The 25,445-nt window shown below is 66.3% G+C and overlaps 2 protein-coding genes across 5 annotated transcripts; both read right to left on the reverse strand.

The window, feature by feature from the left end:
• Positions 1–38: 38 nt before the first annotated feature.
• ANKRD39 (ankyrin repeat domain 39) lies at positions 39–3,313 on the reverse strand. Of its 2 annotated transcripts, none has more exons than XM_053966503.1 (4): positions 3,127–3,313; positions 2,749–2,852; positions 1,776–1,979; positions 39–781 (listed from the first exon to the last, which is right to left on the reverse strand). In XM_053966503.1, the coding sequence occupies exons 1-4, from the start codon at positions 3,257–3,259 to the stop codon at positions 695–697; spliced, it is 528 nt and encodes a 175-aa protein (XP_053822478.1). In that variant the 5' UTR covers positions 3,260–3,313; the 3' UTR covers positions 39–694. The 2 variants fall into 2 exon arrangements, with proteins under 2 accessions (XP_053822478.1, XP_053822477.1); XM_053966502.1 differs by having other exon boundaries at positions 39–832; positions 3,127–3,311.
• Positions 3,314–5,483: 2,170 nt separating this feature from the next.
• On the reverse strand, positions 5,484–23,528 carry SEMA4C (semaphorin 4C). 3 transcript variants are annotated; one of them, XM_053966469.1, is made up of 15 exons: positions 23,459–23,528; positions 21,576–21,713; positions 17,509–17,657; positions 17,362–17,424; positions 15,736–15,834; positions 14,430–14,526; positions 14,237–14,353; positions 14,015–14,166; positions 13,104–13,279; positions 11,957–12,101; positions 10,522–10,744; positions 9,700–9,815; positions 9,453–9,610; positions 8,260–8,330; positions 5,484–7,515 (listed from the first exon to the last, which is right to left on the reverse strand). In XM_053966469.1, the coding sequence occupies exons 2-15, from the start codon at positions 21,676–21,678 to the stop codon at positions 6,674–6,676; spliced, it is 2,511 nt and encodes an 836-aa protein (XP_053822444.1). In that variant the 5' UTR covers positions 21,679–21,713; positions 23,459–23,528; the 3' UTR covers positions 5,484–6,673. The 3 variants fall into 3 exon arrangements, with proteins under 3 accessions (XP_053822444.1, XP_053822443.1, XP_053822442.1); XM_053966468.1 differs by lacking the exon at positions 23,459–23,528 and adding an exon at positions 23,249–23,348; XM_053966467.1 differs by lacking the exon at positions 23,459–23,528 and having other exon boundaries at positions 21,576–21,867.
• Positions 23,529–25,445: the final 1,917 nt, after the last annotated feature.

Genomic DNA, 25,445 nt, shown 5'->3' on the forward strand with positions numbered 1-25,445 from the left:
ATAATAATAATTAATAATTAATAATAAGCCAGAAAAAAAAAAAACAACAACAAAAAAACCTTTTTTATTAAATCTTCCTCTATGCAAACCCCTCCTTTTCCTCCCCCCCTGGGGAATTCCTATTTATTGTTCAGGTTTGATTTGTATTTTTTGGGGCGCTCGGGTCGCGGGGGGGATGGGGGGAGGGGCGGGGGGGGCCGGGCCTCCCCCTCCCGGTTCTGCCCCTCCCCCCACGCCCCGGTTGTGAAACCGACCGTGGAATTTTTATTTCACGGGGTTTTTTTTGTTTGGTTTTTTTCTTTTTTTTTTTTTTTTTTGCCAGATGGGTTAATAAAAATTCTATATCTGTACGTGGCTGTGCTCGGTGCCGCGCGTGGGGGGGGGTCCCGGTTACCGGGGAAGGGTCCCGGTTACCGGAACCGCTTTAAAAAGGACGCGGCGCCTTTAAATCCCCCCCCCCCACCGCCGGGGGGGCGTTTACCGCGCCAAACCCCGCCCCCTAAAGGCACCGCGGGTCGTGATTGGCTGCGAGGGAAGGGAGGCGGAACTACAGGGAAAAGGTGGGATGTGATTGGCTGGGAGGGCGGGCAGTGGGTGGGGCGTGTTGGCGGAACACGGAAGTAGGAGCGGCGGTACCGGGACGGGCACCGGGCCCGCGGCAGCGACCGGGCCCCGCCGTGGCCTCCGCGTCCCCTCAGGCGTCCAGCAGGTCCCGCACGGCCGGGTGCGCCCCGTCCCGCGGGCTGCGGCCCCTGGCATCGCGGAGGGCAGCGAGGGCCGGCTGCCGGCACAGGAGGAGGGCACAGAGCTCGCGGTGCCCCTGCTCGGCGGCCTGGGGGGCACCGGTGTCACCCCCGGGGGGACCCGAGAGCCACCCCCGGGCACCCCCCGGGAGGAGAAGCACCGTGCCCCCCACCCGGTTTGGACAGGGGGTGCCCGCTGTGCCCTAATTTGGGTAGGGGGCTGCCCCTGTGCCCCCCACCTGGCATTGGGGTCCCCCTGTGTCCCCCTTTAATTTGGGTAGGGGGTGCCCCTGTGCCCCCTCTAATTCGGGCACTGTGCCCCCCCTAGTTCGGGCACTGTGCCCCCCTAATTCGGGCACTGTGCCCCCCCTAATTCGGGCACTGTGCCCCCCCCCTAGTTCGGGCACTGTGCTCCCCTAAATCGGGCACTGTGCCCCCCTAATTCGGGCACTGTGCCCCCCCATGCCCCCCTAATTCGGGCACTGTGCCCCCCTAAATCGGGCACTGTGCTCCCCCTAATTCGGGCACTGTGCCCCCCTAATTCGGGCACTGTGCCCCCCCATGCCCCCCTAATTCGGGCACTGTGCCCCCCCCTAGTTCGGGCACTGTGCCCCCCTAAATCGGGCACTGTGCTCCCCCTAATTCGGGCACTGTGCTCCCCCTAATTCGGGCACTGTGCCCCCCCATGCCCCCCTAATTCGGGCACTGTGCCCCCCCCTAGTTCGGGCACTGTGCCCCCCTAAATCGGGCACTGTGCTCCCCCTAATTCGGGCACTGTGCCCCCTCCGTGCCCCCCTAATTCGGGCACTGTGCCCCCCACCCCGTGCTCCCCTAATTCGGGCCCTGTGCCCCCCCTAATTTGGGCCGTTTCCCCCCCATGCCCCCCTAATTCGGGCCCTGTGCCCCCCCTAATTCGGGCCGTATCCCCCCATGCCCCCTAACTCGGGCACTGTGCCCCCCACCCCGTACCCCCCCTCCCTCGGGGCTCTCCCGGTGCCCCCCCGTGCCCCGGGGTGCCCCCGGCGTGCCCACCTTGTGCAGGGCGGTTCTGCCGTCGCCGTCGGCGGCCGCGGGGTCGGCTCCGTGTGCCAGCAGCAGCTCGGTGACGGCGCGGTGCCCGCAGAAGCAGGCGCGGTGCAGCGGGGTGGCACCGCCGGGGGTGCGGGCATCGCACGGGGCGCCGCGCTCCAGCAGCAGCCGGCACACGGCCAGGTGCCCGTTCCGGCTGGCGTAGTGCTGCGGGCACGGCGCCTGCCTCAGGGCTGCCCGGTGCCAGGGCGGGAGCGACCCCCGGGACCCCCGGTGCCAGGGCAGGACCGACCCCAAAGACCCCCGGTGCCAAGGCAGGACCGACCCCCGGGACCCCCGGTGCCAGGGCAGGACCGACCCAAAACACTTCCGGTGCCAGGGCAGGACCGACCCCAAAGACCCCCGGTGCCAGGGCTGTGTGCTCCGTTAGGATTGACCTCCGTGCCCCCCGGTGCTAGGGCCGTGCCCCCGGGCAGGACCAACCCCCGGGACCCCCGGTGCCAGGGCTGTGCCCCCAAAGGACTGACCCCAAAGACCCCCGTGCCCTCCGTGCCCCTCGTACCCGGTCAGGACCCCCGATGCCCCCCTGTGCCCCCCGATGTACCAGGGCCGTGCCCCCAGTGCCCCCCGGTGTGCCAGGGCCGTGCCCCCGGTGCCCCCCGGTGTACCAGGGCCGTGTACCCGGTCAGGACCCCCGGTGCCCCCGGTGTACCAGGGCCGTGCCCCCCAGTGCCCCCCGGTGTACCAGGGCTGTTCCCCCCGTGCCCCCCGGTGCCCCCTTATGTACCAGGGCCGTGTACCCGGTCAGGACCCCCGGTGCCCCCGGTGCCCCCCGGTGTACCAGGGCCGTGTACCCGGTCAGGACCCCCAGTGCCCCCCGGTGTACCAGGGCCGTGTACCCGGTCAGGACCCCCGGTGCCCCCCGGTGTACCAGGGCCGTGTACCCGGTCAGGACCCCCGGTGCCCCCCGGTGTACCAGGGCCGTGTACCCCGCCAGGTCGGGCTCCGCGGGGTCCCCTCGCCGCTCCAGCAGCTGCAGCACCCGCGCCTCGTCCCCGTCCCGCGCCGCCGCCCAGATCCCTGCGGGCAGCGGGGCCACCTCAGCCACGGACGGAGCCCCGGGCCCTGCCCGGTACCGGCACCGGAACCCCAGCCCGGAGCCCCCCGGTGCCCCTCCGGTACCGGAACCCCAGCCCGGAGCCCTGCCGGTACCGCTGCTCCAGCCCAGCCCGTGCCCCCTCCGCCACCCCAACCCCTGCCCAGAGTCGCCGGTGCCCCTCCGGTACGGGGTACCGCGCACCGCCGGGAGCGCTGACCCGGCCCTCCCGCCCCCCGGCCCCGGAGCGCCCCGGACCCCGCTCGAAGTCCATCTCGGACAGGCTCTGGTGCACGCTGGGCACGGCCACGCGGCCCTGGCAGCACGGAGCGGGCACCGCCGCCCGGCCCGGGCAGCACGGAGCGGGCGGCGAGCGGCGACCACCGGCCATGGCAGCGGCGGCGCTGAGGGACAGGCCGGAGAGAGCCGAGCGGCGGCGGGAAGGGCCGAGGGTAGGCGGGAAGCGCCGAGGGCAGGCGAGGGAAGACGGAGATGGCCGAGGGTAGACGGAAAGGGCCGAGGAGAAATCGGAAAGAGTCGAATGAAACGGAAAGGGCCGAGCGAGATCGGGAAGGGCCGAGGGAAGACGGAAAGGGCCGAAGAGAGCCCAAGTGGGCGGGAAGGGCCGAGTGAGGACGGAAAAAGCCGAAAGAGGGCGAAAAGGATCGGAAAATACCGAAGGAAGACGGGAAGGGCCGAATGCAGCCGAAGGACGCCGCTTCCAAACCGCTGAGGCGCATGCGCATTCCCCACACGCGGTGCCGCCGCCAGGGGGCGCCAGCGGCCGCTCAAAGCCCCTTTGGGGACCTGGATTCGCCCCCCCCCCCCCCCCAAATTTTGGGGTCCCCAAGCCCCACCCCCACCAGCAACGGCAGCCACAGGGCTCCAACTCCCCATTAGGGGGGATCCCAAGGTTCTTCTCCCACTCGGGGTTCCCAGGGGTCACCCCCACGCCTTTATGGGGTCCCCAAGCGCCCCCCTGCTCTGCAGTAGGGGTCCCTCAGCAGCAGCGGGGGTCCCTCAGCAGTAATGGGGGTCCCACAGCAGCAATGGGGGTCCCTCAGCAGCAGCGGGGGTCCCCCAGCAGTAATGGGGGTCCCCCAGCAGCAATGGGGGTCCCTCAGCAGCAATGGGGGTCCCACAGCAGTAATGGGGGTCCCTCAGCAGCAATGGGGGTCCCACAGCAGTAATGGGGGTCCCCCAGCAGTAATGGGGGTCCCACAGCAGCAATGGGGGTCCCCCAGCAGTAATGGGGGTCCCTCAGCAGTAATGGGGGTCCCACAGCAGTAATGGGGGCCCCCTCCCCTATTTTGGCATGTCCTTGGGGTCCCCCTCCCCAGTACTGGGGTGTCCCAGAGGCCCCTCCCGGATCTTGGGGTGTCCTGGAGGCCCCTCTCCTATACTGGGGCGTCCTGGGGGTCTCCCGGCTGAATTTTGGGGCATCCCTGGGCACCCCCTCCCCGATCTTGGGGTCTCCTTGAGGCCCCCCCCCTCCCCAGTATTGGGGTGTCCCGGAGCCCCCTCCCCGATTTTGGGGTGTCCCCGGGGTCCCCCTCCCCCCGAAGGGATTCCCAGCGCTCCCCCCGCCCCCAGCCCCATTTCCCACGGCCCTGACCCCGTTCCCAGCCCCCTCCCCCATTTCCGGCGCTGCTCCCAGCGGAGCCTCCCCGGGGAGGGGAGGGGGGAGCCCGGCCCGGCCCCCCCGCCTGGGAACGGCTCCGGTTTTCTCCTTTTTTAGCCCCGCTGGAGCTTTTTCCATGAGCTCAGCACCGGTGGGGGGGAGAGCTCGAAACCTCCCACAAAACCTCAAAGAAAACTTCCCCAAAACCTCCCCAAAACCTCCCCAAAACTCCCCCCGAAACCTGCCCAGAACACCCCCAAAACCGACCAAAAAAACCTCCCTCCAAAACCTCCCCCCAAAACCTCCCCTAAGCCTCTCCCAAACTCCCCCCAAACCTCCTCCAAAACTCCTCCAAAATCTCCCCAAAACTTTCCCAAAACCTCCCCAAAAGCTCCCCAAAAACTCCCCCAAAAACTCCCCCAACCTCCCCAAAAATTCCCCCAAAACGCCCCCAGAACTCCCCCAAAAACCTCCCCAAACCCCCCTAAAACCTCCCCAAAACCGCCCCAAAAATTTCCCCAAAAACCTCCCCAAAACCTCCCCAAAAATTCCCCCAAAAACCTCCCCAAACCCCTCTAAAACCTCCCCCAAAACCTCCCCAAAAACAACCCCAAAAATTCCCCCAAACCTCCCCCAAAACTCTCCAAAATCCCCCCAAAACTCCCCCGAAATTCCCCCAAATTCCCCAAAACTCCCCTAAAACCTCCTCCAAAATTCCGAAATCTCCCCAAAACTCCCCCAAAACCTTCCTCGAAATCCCCCCAAAATCTCCCCCAAAATTCTTCCAAACCTCCCCAAAAATCCCCCGAAAATTCCCCAAACGTCCCTCAAAATTCCTTCAAAACTCCCCTAAAACCTCCCCAAACATTCCCCCAAAATCCCCCCAAAACCTCCCCAAAACTCCCCCAAAATCCCCCCAAAACTCCCCCAAAACTCTCCAACCCCCCCAGAAAAAAAGAGAGAGAAAAAAAACAACTCAGGATTTATTTTTTTGGTTTTTTTCTGGAAGTCCTTTTATTATGAATATAAAAATACTCAGGTATTTACAACAAATAAATATATTTCGGTACCAAATAAATTACACCGGGGGGGGGCTGGTACAAAACGGGCTGGGGGGCGTGCAGGGGTTGGGGACACGAGGGGGGACACGAGGGGACAAAGGGCCAGGGCAGGGCAGGGACAGAGCCCTGGCACGGGGGGCACAGAGATAGAAAAAAGTCAGAAAAACCCGAAATGAGCCCAAAAAAAACCCGTCCCGAGGGCACCGGGCGGGCACGGGCGGGCACAGGGGTGTCCCCAAGTCTGTCCCTCCCTGGGGACACCGTACCGAAGGTGGTGGCACCGGGAGTGGCACGGTGGCACGGCTGGGTGGTGGCGGTGCCAGGGTGGCAGCCCTGTGCCCAGGGCAGGTGCCCAAGTGACAATCCTGGGTGCCAGGGTGCCAATCCTGTCCCCAGGGCAGGTGACAATCCTGGGTGCCAGTCCCACCCCCTGGGTGCCAGGGTGGCAGTGCCACCCCCGAGGCACACACCACTGCCAAGGTGACACTCCCATTTCCAAGGCGGGCACCAGTGCCAGCCTATCAGTCCCCAAGGTGGGCGCTGGCACTGGGGTGACACTGGGCAGATCCTGTGGTAACCCTGCTGTCCCCAGGGCTGGTACCAGCATGGCAATCCTGTCCCCAAGGCGGGTGCCAGTGCCAGGCTTCCATCCCCAGCTGGGTCCCGATGCCAGGCGCCCATCCAGGTGCCAGGTGTCCATCACGAGCCAGGTTTTGGTGCCAGGTGCCCATCCCCAGCTGGGTTCTGATGCCAGGCGCCTGTCCCCAGCCAGGTTTTGGTGCCAGGTGTCCATCAGTAGCCAGGTTTTGGTGCCAGGCTTCCATCCCCAGCCAGGTTTTGGTGCCAGGCTTCCATCCCCAGCCGGGTTCTGATGCCAGGCTTCCATCCCCAGCCAGGTTTTGGTGCCAGGCTTCCATCCCCAGCCGGGTTCTGATGCCAGGCTTCCATCCCCAGCTGGGTTCTGATGCCAGGCTTCCATCCCCAGCCGGGTTTTGGTGCCAGGCTTCCATCCCCAGCCGGGTTTTGGTGCCAGGCTTCCATCCTCAGCCGGATCCCGACGCCAGCTCTGCCGTGCCCGCTCCGCGGTGCCCGCGCCGGCTCCCGGAGCCGAGGCGGGCGCCACTCACACCGACGACTCCTCGGGGTTGGAGTCGGGCAGGGGCTGGCGCTGCTGCAGCTTGCGCCGCAGCTCCTCGGCCAGGTCGGCGCAGGCCGGGCGCTCCTCGGCGCCCAGCGCCAGGCGGATGTAGCCGTTGGAGGCCGAGCCGCGCAGGGGGCCCAGGTGGATGCGGGTGGGCGAGTGCAGCGGCTGCCCGGGGATGCCGGCGGGCGGCGAGGCGGCGCCGGGGCCGCCGTTGCGGCGGCAGGCGGCGCCCGCCGTGCCGGCGTGGCCGGGCACGATTTTGAGCGAGCCGTCCGAGTAGTAATAACTGGACGGGTCCCAGAGCTTCTCGTCCGAGTCGGAGGCGGCGCTGGGCACGAAGCGCGGGCTGGGCGGCTCCTTGGGCAGCTCGATGGGGTACACCAGGGTGCTCTCGATGGCCTTGGCGCCCTTGCCCAGCTCGTGGCGCAGCCGGCGCCACAGCGACAGCACGGCCAGCAGCAGCAGCAGGCACAGGGCGCCCAGGCACACGGCCAGCACCCACGCGGCGCCCGGGCCGGCGGGCGGCGCCCGCGTCTCCAGCGGCGCCCCCGGGCCGGCCAGCACGGCCACGCGGTACTCCTGGGCGGGCAGGCGGGCGCCCTGCTCCTCGGCCAGGCAGCGGTAGGTGCCGCTGTGCTGGGCGCCCGCGCCGGGCACCACCAGCGCCCGCAGCCGCGCCTCGCCCAGCACCAGCGCCTGCTGGGCCGCCAGCGCCCGGCCCTCGAAGGTCCAGAGGGCGCGCGCCAGGTTGGAGGCCAGGCGGCATGTCAGCACCAGGTCGGTGCCCGCCACCACCGTCACGTTCTTGGGGGTCAGCGGCCCTGAGGGGACGGGGAGGTCAGCGGGGACGGGGCGGGGCACGGGGGGGGTTGGGTTCATGGGATGGGAACAATGGGGTGGGATGGGATGGGATGGGGTCCATGGAATGGGATAGGGTCAAGTCCATGGGTTGGGATGGGATCCATGGGATGGGGTGGGATCCTTGGGATGGGGTGGGATCCTTGGGATGGGATCCATGGGATGAGAGGGGATGGGATGGGATCTGTGGCATGGGATAGGATCCAAGGGATGGGATCTATGGAATGGGAACAATGGGGTGGGATGGGATCCATGGGATGGGATCCATGGGATGGGATGGGATGGGATGGGGTGGGATGGGATGGGATGGGATGGGATGGGATGGGATGGGATGGGATGGGATGGGATGGGAGGGGGTGCATGGGATGGGATCCATGGGATGGAATCCATGAGATCCATGGGATGGGATCCCTGGGATGGAGTGGAGTGGGATCTGTGGGACGGGATGGGATCCATGGGATAGGATCCATGGGATGGGATCCATGAGATGGGACGGGATGGGGTGCATGAGATGTGATGCATGGGATGGGATCCATGAGATCCATGGGATGGGATCCATGGGATAGGATCGAATGGGATCCATGAGATGGAATGGGATCCACGGGATAGAACGGAATGGGGTCCATGGGATGGCACGGGGTGCATGGGATGGCACGGGGTGCATGGCATGGCCTGGGCACGCCCATGTGGCACCCGTAGGGTCTCACCTTGCTTGGCCACCTGCGGCACGGAGCAGGCGCCGGTGTCGGAGCTCAGCACGTCCTGCACCAGGTGGGACCTGCGGGAGGGGGGCACAGTGAGGGGGGTACCCGCAGTGCCCCCTCCCCCGGGACCCCCAGGGATCACTGAGCCCACCCCTGGCCCTGCCCAGACACCCCAAAATGCCACCCTGGACATCCCTGGCATCCTGCACACCCCAAATTCCAAAGGCTCCTGGAGCAGCCTTGGGGCTGTGCCCATTCCAGCACCCTCTGGGGACAGAACCCTTCCCAAACTCCACCCTGACCCTGCCCTGGGTGCCATCCTCGTTCCCTGGGTGCCATCCTCGTTCCCTGGGTGCCATCCCCGTGCCCTGGGTGCCGTCCCCATGCCCTGGGTGCCACCCCCGTGCCCTGGGTGCCATCCCCATGCCCTGGGTGCCATCCCCATGCCCTGGGTGCCGTCCCCATGCCCTGGGTGCCATCCTCGTTCCCTGGGTGCCATCCCCGTACCCTGGGTGCCATCCCCGTGCCCTGGGTGCCTTTCCCATGCCCTGGGCACCATCCCCATGCTCTGGGTGCCATTCCCATACCCTGGGTGCCATCCCCATGCTCTGGGTGCCATCCCCGTGCCCTGGTTGGCATCCCTGTGCCCTGGGTGCTGTCCCCATGCCCTGGGTGCCATCCCCGTACCCTGGGTGCCATCCCCATGCCCTGGGTGCCATCCCCATGCCCTGGGCACCATCCCTGTGCCCTGGTTGCCATTCCCATGCCCTGGGCACCATTCCCATACCCTGGGTACCATCCCCGTGCCCTCGGTGCCATCCCCACGCTCTGGGTGCCATTCCCATGCCCTGGGTGCCGTCCCTGTTCCCTGGGTGCCATCCCCATGCCCTGGGTGCCATCCCCATGTTCTGGTGCCATCCCCATGCCCTGGGCACCATCCCCATTCCCTGGGTGCTGTCCCCATGCTCTGGGTGCCATCCCCATGCCCTGGGTGCCATCCCCGTGCCCTGGGTGCCATCCCTGTGCCCTGGGTGCCGTCCCCATGCTCTGGGTGCCATCCCCGTGCCCTGGGCACCATTCCCATGTTCTGGCTGCCATCTCCATACCCTGGGTGCCATCCCCATGCTCTGGCTGCCATCCCTGTGCCCTGGGTGCCATCCCCATGCCCCGGTGCCCGGTGCCCGCGGTGCCCATACCCGTTGTGCCCGTCGGTGCGGACGCAGGCGCTGCCGTTGCGGCTCCAGGCGCAGTAGGGGTCCCGTGCCAGCACGCAGTCGGTGCAGGTCTGGTAGCGCCCGCACTCTGCCAGGGGCAGCTGTGCCACCTGCAAGCGGGACCCGGCGAACAGCAGCTTCTGCCAGGGGAGGGGACAGGGGTGGGCGACGCCGCCGGGCCCTGGCACCGTGGCACCGCGGCGCCGCCGCCGCCCCCCGGCACGCTCACCTTGGTGCCCGCCAGTACCAGGCTCTCGACGGGCTGCGCCGGCGCGAACACCTGCAGCTCCTCCACCAGGTGGATGCGGGTGCCCAAATCCAGCGCCTTGTGCACCCAGCCGTCACCTGCGGGCGGGCACGGCGGGCACTCGGCCACGGGGCACCCCAGGGCTGGCCACGTGGTGCCCTGGTGCCCTGTCCCCGTGGTGCCCTGTCCCTCGGTGCCATGTCTCCTCAATGCCCTGTCCCCATGGTGCCCTGTCCCTCTGTGCCCCTGTCCCTGTCCCCTGGCATCACCTGTGCCAATGAAGAGCACCTGGTAGGTGGCACCATCCAACCCTGCCATGCTGTGCCCCCTGTCCCTGTCCCCTGGCATTCCCTGTCCCCTCTGCGCCCTGTCCCTTGGCATTCCCTGTCCCCTGGCATTCCCTGTCCCCTGGCATTACTTGTGCCAATGAAGAGCACCTCACAACTGGCACTGCCCTGCCCTGCCACGCTGTGCCCCCTGTCCCTCTGTCCCTGTCCCCTGACACTCCCCACGCCCTGTGTCCCCCATGTGCCCTGTGTCCCCTGGCATCACCTGTGCCAATGAAGAGCACCTCACAGCTGGCACTGTCCAGCCCTGCCATGCTGTGCCCCCGTCCCTCTGTCCCTGTCCCCTGTGCCCGCTGGCATCACCTGTGCCAATGAGAGCACCTCGTAGGTGGCCCCGTCCAGCCCTGCCACGCTGTGCCCCCTGTCCCTGTCCCTCTGTCCCTGTCCCCTGTGCCCCTGTCCCCTGGCATTCCCCACCCCCTGTGTCCCCCATGTGCCCTGTGTCCCCTGGCATCACCTGTGCCAATGAAGAGCACCTCGTAGGTGGCCCCGTCCAGCCCTGCCACGCGGTCCACCACGAGCTGGGTGAAGTTGGCATCCCTCTTGAGCAGCAGCGGGCGCCCGCGCTGGGGTGGCACCGGCTCGTCCATCAGCGGGTGCTTCTTGGCGAAGTTGAGCGTGTTGTCGGGCAGCTCCAGCGAGCTGGCAAAGCCGTTCTGCCGGTGCCAGTCCGTGATGCACTGCCGGGAGGGCACGGGGGCACCGTCAGGGCACGGGGGGGCAATGTCAGGGCATGGGGGGAACTCAGGGCACATGGGGGCACCGTCAGGGCACGGGGGGGCAATGTCAGGGCATGGGGGAGGGCATGGGGGCACTGTCAGGGCACATGGGGGGCAATGTCAGGGCATGGGGGCACCGTCAGGGCACATGGGGGCACCGTCAGGGCACGGGGGGGCAATGTCAGGGCATGATGGGAATTCAGGGCACATGGGGGCAATGTCAGGGCATGGGGGAGGGCATGGGGGCACTGTCAGGGCACATGGAGGGAACATCAGGGCACACAGAGGGCACTGTCAGGGCATGGGGAAGGGCACAGCAGCACCATCAGGGCACGGGGGCACCGTCAGGGGACATGGGGGCACCGCCAGGGCATGAGGGGAATTCAGGGCACATGAGGGCACTGTCAGGGCACAGGAAAGGGCATGGGGGCAATGTCAGGGCATGGGGGAGGGCATGGGGGCAATGTCAGGGCATGGAGGGCACTTTCAGGGCACGGGGGAGGGCATGGGGGCAACGTCAGGGCACGGAGGGCACTGTCAGGGCATGGGGGGAACTCAGGGCACATAGGGGCACCAGGGTGGGTCCCAGTCCCTCTCAGGAGGGCACAGATGGATGCCAGCCCCTGAGGGCACCACCAGCTCCATATATGCATGTCAACCCCTCAGGGGGCACCACCAGCCCCAGGGATGGATGCCAACCCTCAGGGATGGATGCCAACTGCTCAGGGGGCACCACCAGCCCCAGGGATGGATGCCAACCCTCAGGGATGGATGCCAACCGCTCAGGGATGGATTCCAGCCCTCAGGGATGGATGCCAACCCCTCAGGGGGCACCACCAGCCCCAGGGATGGATGCCAACCCTCAGGGATGGATGCCAACCCCTCAGGGGGCACCACCAGCCCCAGGGATGGATGCCAACCCTCAGGGATGGATGCCAATCCCTCAGAGGGCACCATCAGCCCTCAGGGATGGATGCCAATCCCTCAGAGGGCACCATCAGCCCTCAGGGATGGATGCCAACCCTCAGGGATGGATGCCAATCCCTCAGAGGGCACCATCAGCCCCAGGGATGGGTGCCAGCCCTCAGGGATGGATGCCAACCGCTCAGGGGGCACCACCAGCCCCACACCCGGCCCCACCACCCCCCAGGCGGTCGCTGTGCCCGCTCTCACCGCGCCGGGCCGGGGCGTGGGCACCTCGCCCGAGTAGCGCCCCCATTTCTGCGCCTGCTCCCGGTACTCCTTGTAGGGCCCCTCGAAGGCCTTCTTCACCTCCAGGATGGGGTAGCGGCAGATGGCAGAGACGTCCACGTCCCCCCTGCGGGCACACGGGGGGTGGCAGCCAGCGGGCAGCGGGACAAGGCCACCATGGGCACCAGGACAAGGCCACCATGGCCACCATGGGCACCAGGACAAGACAACCATGGGCACCAGGACAGGGCCACCATGGTTACTGGGACAAGGCCAACATGGCCACCATGGGAACTGGGGCAAGGCCAACATGGCCACCATGGGAACTGGGGCAAGGCCAACATGGCCACCATGGGAACTGGGGCAAGGCCACCATGGGCACCATGGGCACTGGGACACAGCCACCATGGTGACCATGGGCACCAGGACAAGACCACCATGGGCATCATGGGCATCAGGACAAGACCACCACATGCACAGGGACAAGACCATCATGGTCACCGGGACAAAGCCACCATGGTCACAGGGACAAGGCCACCATGGGTACCAGGACAAAACCACCCTGTACACAGGGACAAGACCATCAAGGTCACTGGGACAAGGCCACCATGGGCACAGGGACAAGGCCACCATGTGCAAAGGGACAAGACCACCATGGTCACCAGAACAAGGCCACCATGGTCACTGGGACAAGGCTACCACGGTCATTGGGACAAGGCCACCATGGGCACCAGGACAAGGCCACCATGGTCATTGGGACAAGACCACCATGGTCACCAGAACAAGGGCACCATGGTCACTGGGACAAGGCTACCACGGTCATTGGGACAAGGCCACCATGGGCACCAGGACAAGGCCACCACGTGCACAGGGACAAGACCATCATGGTCACCAGAACAAGGTCATCACAGTTACCAGAACAAGGCCACCATGGTCACTGGGACCAGGCCAGCATGGTCATTGGGACAAGACCACCACGGTCACCAGAACGAGGCCACCACGGGCACTGGGACAAGGCCACCATGGCCACCAGGACAAGGGCAGCATGGTCATTGGGACAAGACCACCACGGTCAGTGGTACCAGGCCACCAGGTGCGCGGGGCCGGCGCGGGCACGGCGGGCACTCACCAGCGGGCCTGGAAGACGCCGAAGAAGGCGGTGTCCTGCCAGCGGGCACCGGGCAGGGTGAACACGGCCTGCAGGCGGTTGAAGTGCAGCTGCTGCTCGGGCGCCGAGCACACCAGGCGCGCCTTCAGGAACGACGTCCACTTCTTCTGCAGCGTCCGCGCGCCGCCCACGTCCCCCTGCCGGGGACAGCGCACCGTGGGCACCACGGGCACCGCGGCACGGCCACTGTGGGCACTGCGGGCACCAGGACACAGCCGCCGTGGGCAGCATGGTGACCACAGGCACCAGGACAGGGCCATCGTGGTGACCGCTGGGACTGGGACACAGCCACTGTGGGCACCCCACAGGCACTGGGAAATGGCCATGGTGGGCACCATGGGCACCAGGACACAGCCACCATTGTGACCGTGGGCACCAGGACAATGCCACCACAGGCACTGAGACATGGCCAGCATGGTGACCATGGGCACCAGGACAGGGCCACCATGGGCACCAGGACAGGGCCACCATGGGCACTGGGACAAGGTACCCTGCAGACCCGTGCCACCACCTGCTCAGCGTAGCAGTCATATTCCACTGCCCAACCTCATGCCAACTTCCCAGCCCTGAAACAGCTCAGGGCGTGTCTCCAGGTGTGCCCAGGTGTGCCTTGCAGACCCGTGCCACCTGTGCCACCACCTGCTTAGTGTAGCACTCATCCTCAACTGCCCAACCCCATGACCTCACACAGCTCAGGATGTGTCCCCAGGTGTGCCCAGGTGTGCCTTGCAGACCCGTGCCACCTGTGCCACCACCTGCTCAGCATAGGAGTCACACTGATGGCCCTAACCCATGCCAACTTCCCAGCCCTGAAACAGCTCAGGGCGTGTCCCCAGGTGTCCCCAAGTGTGCCCAGGTGTGCCCAGGCGTACCTTGCAGACCCGTGCCACCCGTGCCACCACCTGCTCGGCGTAGCAGTCGTACTCGACGGCGCGCTCGCTGAAGAAGAAGTAAACCTTGTCGTCGTCGCCGCTGCCGCTGCCCGCGCTCTCGGGCACGAAGGCCGACGCCACGAAGTGAGGCTCTGCAAAACCACCTGGTCACACCCGTGCCCTGTGCCCTCCCCGTGTGCCCCGTGCCCTGCGTGTGCCCACCGTTGAGCCACGAGGTCAGGTACTCGGTCTTCATGGAGTAGTGCGGGCCCAGGTTGCGCAGGATGACGGGCTCCGTGCCCAGGAAGTTGTTGAAGGTGGCAGAGTAGAGCTCCCCATCTGCGAGGGAGGGGTTTAAGGGGGGTGGCGGGCACGGGTGGCACCCCCTCCCCGTGACCCCAGAGGTGTCACCTACCCACGATGAGGCCAGTGTGGCCCTTGGTGGGGTCGTAGGGACATTTGCCTTTGCCGTCCTCGAATGCCACCGGGTCCAGGGTGAAGCCGGAGAGCTCCTGGGGGGGCACGGGGGGCACTGGGTCATGTCCGTGCCACCCAGACAGGCCCCAGGGACATGGACACCCTGCAGGTGACACTCCTGGGGACAGGGACAGCCTGGGGCCACCCTGGGCCACCCTCCAGGGGACAGGGACACCCTTGGATGAGGGATGGGGACACCCCTGGATGACCTTCCAGGGGACAGGGACAGCCCTGGATGAGGGACAGGGACACCCCCAGATGATCCTCCTGGGGACAGGGACAGCCCTCAAGGAGGGACAGGGACACTCTTGGATGGTCCTTCTGAGATGGGGACACCCCTGGATGATAATTTTCGGGACAGGGACAGCCCTGGATGATCCTCCTGGGGACAGGGACAGCCCTCAAGGAGGGACAGGGACAGCCCTGGATGGTCCTTCTGAGATGGGGACATGCCTGGATGATCCTCCTGGGGACAGGGACAGCCCTCAAGGAGGGACAGGGACAGCCCTGGATGGTCCTTCTGAGATGGGGACATGCCTGGATGATCCTCCTGGGGACAGGGACAGCCCTCAAGGAGGGACAGGGACACCCCCAGATGATCCTCCTGGGGACAGGGACAGTCCTCAAGGAGGGACAGGGACACCCTTGGATGGTCCTTCTGAGATGGGGACATGCCTGGATGATAATTTTGGGGACAGGGACAGCCCTAGGCCACCCTCCTGAGCACAGGGACAGTCCTGGACGAGGGACAAGGACATACCTGGGTGGTCCTCCTGGGGACAGGGACATCCCTGGACCACTCTGGGGACAGAGACCCCTCCAAGATGACCCATCTGGGACTGTCCCTGTTCCTCACCCAGGGGTGTCCCTGTCCCAGATGACCCATCTGGGACTGTCCCTGTCCCTGAAGGGTCATCTGGGACTGTCCCTGTTCCTCACCCAGGGGTGTCCCTGTCCCAGATGACCCATCTGAGCCACCCTAAGTGCAAAGGAGACATCCCCAACCTGCCCTCACAGCCACAAATCCACCCTAAATGCCACCTCTGGGGACAGGGCCACCCCTGGGGACAGAGCCACATCCCCAGGGAGGGCAGAGGACATTGGGGACACCCTCAACCAGCCCTCACAACCACAAAACCACCCTAAATGCCACCTCTGGGGACAGGGCCACCCCTGGGGACAGAGCCACATCCCCAGGGAGGGCAGGGGACATTTGGGGACCTGGATTTGGGGCCCCCACTCACGATGTAGGTGCACTTGGGCTGGAAGGCGTAGGTGCCGCAGGCGTACAGGTGGGAGCTGTTGTAGCTCTGCAGGAAGCGCACGTAGTTGAAGCAGTCGGTCTGGGAGGGGACACAGGGGACATTAATGGGGACAAGGGACAAGGGATGCAGCACTGGGAAAGTGGCACGGTGATGGAGTGGGGACAAGGGACACTGCATGGGGACAGTGGCACAGTAAAGGGGTGGGGACAAGGGACACACAGGGATAGTGGCACAGTAAAGGGATGGGGACAAGGGACACTGCACGGGGACAGTGGCACAGTAAAGGAGTGGGGACAAGGGACACTGCCCAGGGACAGTGGCACAGTAAAGGAGTGGGGACAAGGGACACTGCACGGGGACAGTGGCACAGTAAAGGAGTGGGGACAAGGGACACAGAGGGACAGTGGCACAGTAAAGGAGTGGGGACAAGGGACACAGAGGGACAGTGGCACAGTAAAGGAGTGGGGACAAGGGACATTGCACGGGGACAGTGGCACAGTAAAGGAGTGGGGACAGGGAACATGGCACAGGGACAGTGGCACAGTAAAGGGATGGGGACAAGGGACATTGCATGGGGACAGTGGCATGGGAAAGGAGTGGGGACAAGGGACATGGCACAGGGATAGTGGCACAGGGAAGGGACTGAAGTCTCAGGTACGGGGACAGTGGCATAGAAGTGGGCATGGGGACAGGGGACATGGCATGGGGACAGTGGCATGGGACAGGGATAGAGGACAGGGGGCACTGCCACCACATAGGGACAAGGGGAATGTGGCACAGCACAGGGACACAGGGCATGGCACAGGGACACAGGGACAGGGACTCTGGAGCTGGCACACCACAGGGACACAGGGCATGGCACAGGGACACAGGGACAGGGACTCTGGAGCTGGCACAGCACGGGGACACAGGGCATGGCACAGGGACACAGGGACTCTGGAGCTGGCACACCACGGGGACACAGGGCATGGCACAGGGACACAGGGACTCTGGAGCTGGCACACCATGGGGACACAGGGCATGGCACGGGGCCACAGGGACAGGGACTCTGGAGCTGGCACAGCACGGGGACAGAGAACATGGCACAGGGACACAGGGACAGGGTCCCTGGAGCTGGCACACCACGGGGACACAGAACATGACACAGGGACACAGGGACAGGGTCCCTGGAGCTGGCACACCACAGGGACACAGAACATGGCACAGGGACACAGGGACAGGGACTCTGGAGCTGGCACAGCACGGGGACACAGAACATGACACAGGGACACAGGGACAGGGTCCCTGGAGCTGGCACACCACGGGGACACAGAACATGACACAGGGACACAGGGACAGGGTCCCTGGAGCTGGCACACCACAGGGACACAGAACATGGCACAGGGACACAGGGACAGGGATGCTGGAGCTGGCACAGCACGGGGACACAGAACATGGCACAGGGACACAGGGACAGGGATGCTGGAGCTGGCACACCACAGGGACACAGGGCATGGCACAGGGACACAGGGACACAGGGCCCCTGGAAACACAGCACAAGGACACAGGGACAGAAGCCCTGGAGCTGGCACGGCGCCCCAAACCCCCCCAGCACCCCGTGCCCACCTGGTTGTTCTTGCCCTTCTGCACGCACTCCGCCTTCTTCTCCACGGGCGCCTCCCAGGAGATCTGGGGGTGGCACAGGGGTCAGGGGCTGGCACAGATGGCAGGGCACCCCCCACCCCAAACCCTGCCCGTTTTTGGGGTCCTCACCGCCGCCTTGAGCTCCACGGTGCCCGTGGCCAGGGCGAACACGGCCTCACGGGCACCCACGTAGAGCAGCGCCTCGGCCTCGTCCAGCGTCAGCGTCAGGTAGTGAGAGACCCCGCCCTGGGAGAAACGCTTGGCAGTGTCCTGCAGCTCTGTGGGGACAGGGGACAGCGGGCTGGGACACCTCACACTGTGGGGACACCGGCTGGGACACCTCACACTGTGGGGACAGGGGACAGTGGGCTGGGACACCTCACACTGTGGGGACAGGGGACAGCGGGCTGGGACACCTCACACTGTGGGGACACTGGCTGGGACACCTCACACTGTGGGGACAGGGGACAGTGGGCTGGGACACCTCACACTGTGGGGACACTGGGACTGGGACTCTTCAGTCTGTGGGGACACGGGGCTGGGACCCCACACACTGTGGTGACACTGGGCTGAGACCCCACAGCATCATCCAACCCCTGTCAGATCCCACCCACAGCTCTGTGGGACAGGGGACATCGGGCTGGGACCCCACAGCTCTATGGGGACACCGGGTTGGGACCCCTCAGACAGTGGGGACACAGGGACAGCGGGCTGGGACCCCACACACTGTGGGGACACCGGCTGGGACCCCATAGACTGTGGGGACAAGGGACACCGGGCTGGGACCCCACAGCTCTATGGGGACAGGGGACACTGTGCTGGGACCCCACAGCTCTATGGGGACAGGGGACGCTGTGCTGGGACCCCACAGCTCTATGGGGACAGGGGACACTGTGCTGGGACCCCACAGCTCTATGGGGACATGGGGACCCCGCCATGCAGCTCTGTGGGGACACCATGCTGGGACCCCCTCCCCCCACAGCTCTGTGGGGACACAGGGACCCAGGGCAGGGACCCCCGGGGGCACCCCCCGCCCCCGCCGGCCACCCCCAGCCCCGTGGCACACAAAGGTCCCTTTGTCACCGAACACAGTGGCCTTTGCAGGGACCCTGCGCCCCGCCCAGTGCCCCCCGGCCACCCCCGGGCTCCGCAGAAAGGAACCATTGAGGGGACAGCGCCAGGGCCCCGGGCGGGCACAGGGGCGGCACGGGGACAGTGGCACGGCTGAGGGTGGGGTCCTGGGCGTGGGGACAAGGGACATGGCACAGGGACGGTGGCACAGTAAAGGAGCAGGGACAAGGGACATGGCACAGGGACGGTGGCACAGTAAAGGGATGAGGACAAGGGACACAGAGGGACAGTGGCACAGTAAAGGGATGGGGACAAGGGACACTGCCCAGGGACAGTGGCACAGTAAAGGAGTGGGGACAAGGGACACGGCACAGGGACAGTGGCACAGTAAAGGGATGGGGACAAGGGACACTGCCCAGGGACAGTGGCACAGTAAAGGGATGGGGACAAGGGACACTGCCCAGGGACAGTGGCACAGTAAAGGGATGGGGACAAGGGACACTGCCCAGGGACAGTGGCACAGTAAAGGAGTGGGGACAAGGGACACTGCCCAGGGACAGTGGCACAGTAAAGGAGTGGGGACAAGGGACACTGCCCAGGGACAGTGGCACAGTAAAGGGATGGGGACAAGGGACACTGCCCAGGGACAGTGGCACAGTAAAGGGATGGGGACAAGGGACACTGCCCAGGGACAGTGGCACAGTAAAGGGATGGGGACAAGGGACACTGCCCAGGGACAGTGGCACAGTAAAGGGATGGGGACAAGGGACACGGCACAGGGACAGTGGCACGGGAAAGGAGTGGGGACAAGGGACACTGCCCAGGGACAGTGGCACAGTAAAGGGATGGGGACAAGGGACACTGCCCAGGGACAGTGGCACAGTAAAGGAGTGGGGACAAGGGACACTGCACGGGGACAGTGGCACGGGAAAGGAGTGGGGACAAGGGACACGGCACAGGGACAGTGGCACAGTAAAGGAGTGGGGACAAGGGACACAGAGGGACAGTGGCACAGTAAAGGGATGGGGACAAGGGACACTGCCCAGGGACAGTGGCACAGTAAAGGAGTGGGGACAAGGGACACTGCCCAGGGACAGTGGCACAGTAAAGGAGTGGGGACAAGGGACACTGCCCAGGGACAGTGGCACAGTAAAGGAGTGGGGACAAGGGACACTGCCCAGGGACAGTGGCACAGTAAAGGGATGGGGACAAGGGACACAGAGGGACAGTGGCACAGTAAAGGGATGGGGACAAGGGACACTGCACGGGGACAGTGGCACAGTAAAGGAGTGGGGACAAGGGACACTGCACGGGGACAGTGGCACAGTAAAGGAGTGGGGACAAGGGACACGGCACAGGGACAGTGGCACAGTAAAGGGATGAGGACAAGGGACACTGCCCAGGGACAGTGGCACAGTAAAGGAGTGGGGACAAGGGACACTGCCCAGGGACAGTGGCACAGTAAAGGGATGGGGACAAGGGACACTGCCCAGGGACAGTGGCATGGAACAAGGATAGAGGACAGGGGGCACTGTCACCACATGGGGACAGGGGAATGGGGCACGGCATTGGGGACACAGGGCATGGCACAGGGACACTGGAGCTGGCACAGCATGGGGCCACAGGGACACAGCACAGGGAAGGGACAGAGGCTGCTGGCATGGCATGGGGACACAGGGTGATAGCACAGGGACAGGGACACTGGAGCTGGCACAGCATGGGGACACAGGGTGACAGCACAGGGAAGGGACAGAGGCTGCTGGCACAGGACAAGGACAGAACCTCGGGGTGCTGGCAGGGCAGGGGGACATGGCAGAGGGATGGGGACAGGGGACACAGGGAACATGGCCGAGGGACAGGACAGGATGATGGCAGGGTGTGGGGACAGGAAACGGCAGAGGGATGGGACAAGGGACATGGCAGGCAGGATGGGACAGGGTGGTGGCAGGGCGTGGACACAGGGGACATGGAGGAGGGACAGGACAAAGGACCTGGCACAGGAATGGGGACGGGGGACAGGGCACAGGGATGACACAAGGGACGTGGCACAGGGATGGGGACAGGGGACAAGAATGGGGACAGGGGACATGGCAAGGGATGGGGACATGGGACAGGGCAGAGAGATGGGGACAAGGGACACAGCACAGGGATGGGGACAGGACAGGGATGGGGACAGGGGACACAGCACAGGGATGGGGACAGGGGACAAGAATGGGGACAGGGGGCATGGCAAGGGATGGTGACAGGGCACAGGGATGACACAAGGGACACAACACAGGGATGGGGACAGGGGACAAGAATAGGGACAGGGGACATGGCAAGGGATGGGGACATGGGACAGGGCAGAGAGATGGGGACAAGGGACACAACACAGGGATGGGGACAGGACAGGGATGGGGACAAGGGACACGACACAGGGATGGGGACAGGAATAGGGACAGGGGACAGGACAGAGAGATGGGGACAAGGGACAGGGCACAGGGATGGGGACAGGGGACAGGACAGAGAGATGGGCAGGGGACGTGGCAGAGAGATGGGGACAGGGGACACAGCACAGGAATGGGACAGGGATGGGGACAGGGGACACAGCACAGGGATGGGACAGGGCACAGGGATGGGGACAGGGGACACAGCACAGGGATGGGACAGGGATGGGGACAGGGGACACAGCACAGGGATGGGACAGGGCACAGGGATGGGGACAGGGGACACAGCACAGGGATGGGACAAGGGACACTGCACAGGGATGGGGACAGGACAGGGGTGGGGACAGGGGACAAGGCAGGGAAATGAGCAGGGGACACAGCACAGGGATGGGACAAGGGACACTGCACAGGGATGGGGACAGGGGACAAGGCAGGGAGATGAGCAGGGGACATGGCAGAGAGCTGGTGACAGGGGACACAGCACCGGGCAGTGGCCCCCAGGTGCTGGCACAGGACTGGGGATGGCACATCTGGCACGTCCCTGCATGTCCCCCCACAGCCCAGTTTTGGGGACACCCACCCACCCCGCAGCGCTGACAAGCTCCGAGGGTGGGGGAGGGACAAAAGCCACCCGGCGTGGTGACAGCAGCCACCACCGTGTCACCGCACAAGCCATCCCCGAACCCCCCTGGCACTCACCCTCGTAGGGCACAGTCCTCCTGGGCACAGCACTCCACGACGCCCCCGGCGTGCCGGTGGCAGCGGTGACGAGGGCCAGCAGCACGGCCACGACAAGAGCCATGGCACCGGGGCGGCGGTGGGGACACCACGGGGTCCCTGCGAGGGGACACGGCCACGCCGGGGCCCCGTCAGTGCCACGGGGCAGCGGCGGCGGCGTCACGCGGGCGGCGCGGGCACAAGGCGGCATTGAGGCCGCGGTGTCACGAGGCCGGGGGCACCCCACGCACCGGGAGGACACCCCGAGCCACGGAGCAGGAAACGGGGGGGTGGGGTTTGCCACCATCCCCCCGCCACGTCCTGCCCGGGACCCCCCGGTGCCCCCGGGGGGTGCCCTCGAGGGTGCCCCCGGGGCGGGCAGGATGCGGCCGGGAATTGTTCTGCCCTGCCCGGCGGGAAGCAGGAAGTTGGGGGGGCTCGGGGGGGCTCCCGGTGACGGCTCGGGAAGGATTTCCGGGAGGGTGGGGGCACGGGAAGGGCCGTGGGAATGGGGGACACCCCGGCCGGGCTTCCTGTGGCACGGGCACAGCTGGGGCGTGATGGGCACAGCTGGGGTGGCACGGGCACAGCTGGGGTGCCAAGGGCATAGATGGGGTGTCATGGGCACAGCTGGGGTGTGATGGGCACAGCTGGGGTGGCACTGGCACAGCTGGGGTGTCACGGGCACAGCTGGGGTGTGATGGGCACAGCTGGGGTGGCACGGGCACAGCTGGGGTGCCAAGGGCATAGATGGGGTGTAACTGGCACAGCTGGGCACAGCTGGGGTGCCAAGGGCACAATTGGGGTGTCACAGGGACTATCTGGGCTGCCACGGGCACAGCTGGGGCGTGACAGCCACATCTGGGGTGCAACAGGCACATCTGGGATGCAACAGGCACATCTGGGATGTCGGGGGCACATTGGGGTGCCACGGGGGACATCTGGGGTGCCAGGGGCACATCGAGGGTGTCACGGGCACATTTGGGGTGCCAGGGACACAGCTGGGGTGCCACAGGGAGAGTGAGGGTCCCACCGGCAAAGATCAGAAGGGGTGTCACGGGCCTGGCCAGGATGCCACGGGCAAAATCGGGGTGCCACGAGCACAGTCGGGGCACAAGAGGTAAACCCGGGGTGCCAGGGACACATCGAGGGTGTCACGGGCACATTTGGGGCGCCCTGGGCACAGCCGGGGTGCCACAGGAACGGCCAAGCCGCCGTGGGCACGGCCGGGGCTCAACAGGCACAGCTGGGCTCGCAACAGGCACGGCGACAAGGGGACAAAGCACGGCGACCGTGCCACAGGCCACGGGGCACGGCCGGGGTGCCACGGGCACCGCCGGGGTGTCCTGGGCACGGCCGGGGTGCCACGGGCACGGCCGGGCTTCCCCAAAGCGGGGACAGCCACCCTCAGGGTGCCACTGCCAGGCCGGTGGCCCCGCGGTCGCCAAGTTTGGCGCTGGACACTCCGGGAGTGCCCTGAGGGGCCCGGCCGGGGGGGGTCCCCACGGCGGTGCCACCCGGGGGTCCCCACGGCGGTGCCACCCGGGGGTCCCCACGGCGGTGCCAGCCCCGGATCCCCACGGCGGTGCCACCCCCGGGTCCCCACGACGCTGCCCGCCCAAGCCCCGCGCCCCCCGCTCCCCCGTTGCCGTTACCGTGGGGGGGGATTCCCGCTGCACCGACGGCTCCGAGCGGCGGAGCGGGCGACTCCGGCCCCCCCATCCACGGGCGGAGGGCCGGGGGTGGGGGGAGCCGGTGGCGATCCCCGGTACCGGGAGGAACAAAGCGCCTCCCCCTCCTCCTCCCGCCCCCGCGGCTCCGCCACAACAATACCGGGGCGGGGCGGGGGGGGGGCCTGCACTCACCTCAGGGCGCGGCGGCGGCGGCGGCGGCGGCGGCGGCGGGGCGGGAGGCGGCCGTGAGGGGCGGGGGGGGGCTTGGGGGGGCCCGGCCGCGGCGGGAGGCGGCGGAGCGGGGCGGGAGCCCGGGCGGGGCGGCGGAGGGAGGCGGCGGAGCGGGGCGGGGGTTCCGGGGGGCGCGGGGGGGCCCGGCCGGGGCGCGGGAGGCGGGAGCGGCCGTGAGGGGCGGCGGCGGGAGCGCGCCGCGCGGCCCCGCCGGCCCCGCCCCGCCCGTGACGTCACGGGCCCCCCTCAGCGGAGCCGGGGGCTCGGGTCGGGTCAGGTCGGAAGCGCTCGGGTCAGGTCGGAAGCGCTCGGGTCCGCTCTCCTAGGATCGGAACCGCTCGGGTCAGGTCGGAACCGCTCGGGTCCGCTCTCCTAGGATCGGAACCGCTCGGGTCAGGTCGGAACCGCTCGGGTCCGCTCTCCTAGGCTCGGAACCGCTCGGGACCGGTCTGATCGGATCGGAACCGCTCGGCTCGAATCGGAACCGCTCGGCTCGAATCGGCTCGGAACCAGTCGGGTCTTACTGGGACCAGTTGGCTCAATTAGGCTCAGCCTAGCGCAGCTCGGCTCGGTTTGGGTCGGATCCAGAACCGGTCAGCCCAGTTCAGCCCCACTGGCCAGGCTCGGCTTAACCAGGCTTGGCTCAGACCAGCTTGGTTCAGCCCCGTTCAGGGTGTCCCAGTTGGGCTCAGCCCAGTTCAGCCCCACTGGCCAGGCTTGGCTTAACCAGGCTCGGCTCAGACCAGCTTGGCTCAGCCCAGTTCAGGGTGTCCCAGTTGGGCTCAGCCCAGTTCAGCCCCACTGGCCAGGCTCGGCTCCACCAGGCTCAGCCCAGTTTGGAGTGTCCCGGTTGGGCTCAGCTCAGTTCAGGCCACCTTAACCGGGCTCAACTGAACCCAGCCTGGCTCAGCCCAGCTTGGTTTAACCCGGCTCAGCCCAGCCTGGCTTTACTGGCCTGGCTCAGCTCGGCTCAGCCTGCTTCTACCCACCCCAGTTTGGCTCAGTTCAGCCCAGCTTAAGCAGGCTTGGCCTATCCCAGTTTGGCTCAGCTCAGCCCAGTTCAGTTCTTTTGGGGTCCCTGGTGCCATCCCAGTCCCATCCTGGTGCCATTCCCAGTGCCATCCCAGTGCCACCCTCAGTGCCATCCCAGTGCCACCCCCAGTGCCATCCCAGTGCTATCCCAGTGCCACTCTTGGTGCCACCATTGTTGCCATCCCAGTGCCATCCCCAGTGCCACTCCCAGTGCCATCTCAGTGCCACCATCGGTGACATCCCAGTGCCATCCCCAGTGCCATCTCAGTGTGATCCCACTGCCACCCTCAGTGCCACCATTCTTGCCATCACAATGCCACCCTCAGTGCCACCCCAGTGCCACCATTGTTGCCATCCCAGTGCCACCCTCTGTGCCACCAACATTGCCATTCCTGTGCCATCCTCAGTGTGATCCCAGTGCCACCCTTGGTGCCACCATTGTTGCCATCCCAGTGCCATCCCCAGTGCCACTCCCAGTGCCATCTCAGTGCCACCATCATTGTCATCCCAGTGCCATCCCCAGTGCCACCGTCTGTGCCACCCTTGGTGCCATCCCAGTGCCACCCCTGGTGCCACAATCATTGTCATCCCAGTGCCACCCTCGGTGCCATACCAGTGCCACCCTCGGTGCCATCCCGGTGCCCAGTCTCCCCTCCCGGAGAGGATGAGGACCAAGCCCAGGTGGGCACCAGGTGTGGCAGCACGGCCGTGTCACCTCCGGGGACAGGACAAGTGCCACGCGGTGCCATCCCCGCTGGGACACGGCCGAGCTGGCACGGCCGCCGGGCACCTCTCCAGGCGCTGGCGCCGCGCTCCGCTAATTAACGGGGCCGAGATAACGAGGGCACCGCAGCGGGCACCGAGCTGCGGCCCCAAAGCCAGCGCGGGGGTGGCAGCGGGGACAGGGAGGCCCTGC

Source organism: Vidua chalybeata, chromosome 28 (genome assembly GCF_026979565.1).
Source record: "Vidua chalybeata isolate OUT-0048 chromosome 28, bVidCha1 merged haplotype, whole genome shotgun sequence".
Taxonomy (NCBI): Eukaryota; Metazoa; Chordata; class Aves; order Passeriformes; family Viduidae; genus Vidua; species Vidua chalybeata.

What these genes read in the sequence shown, in the direction of transcription:
- SEMA4C (XM_053966467.1), bottom strand. Translation starts at nt 21,804, where the DNA reads ATGCCGCCTTGTGCCCGCGCCGCCCGCGTGACGCCGCCGCCGCTGCCC. An exon ending in AGAAGGGCAAGAACAACCAG is followed by an intron (nt 15,835 to 17,361) that starts GTGGGCACGGGG and finishes GTCCCCTCCCAG; the next exon opens with ACCGACTGCTTCAACTACGT. An exon ending in TGGTACTGGCGGGCACCAAG is followed by an intron (nt 9,611 to 9,699) that starts GTGAGCGTGCCG and finishes CTCCCCTGGCAG; the next exon opens with AAGCTGCTGTTCGCCGGGTC.
- ANKRD39 (XM_053966502.1), bottom strand. Translation starts at nt 3,259, where the DNA reads ATGGCCGGTGGTCGCCGCTCGCCGCCCGCTCCGTGCTGCCCGGGCCGG. An exon ending in CGAGATGGACTTCGAGCGGG is followed by an intron (nt 2,853 to 3,126) that starts GTCCGGGGCGCT and finishes CGCTGCCCGCAG; the next exon opens with GGATCTGGGCGGCGGCGCGG. An exon ending in GCAGAACCGCCCTGCACAAG is followed by an intron (nt 833 to 1,775) that starts GTGGGCACGCCG and finishes GGTGCCCCCCAG; the next exon opens with GCCGCCGAGCAGGGGCACCG.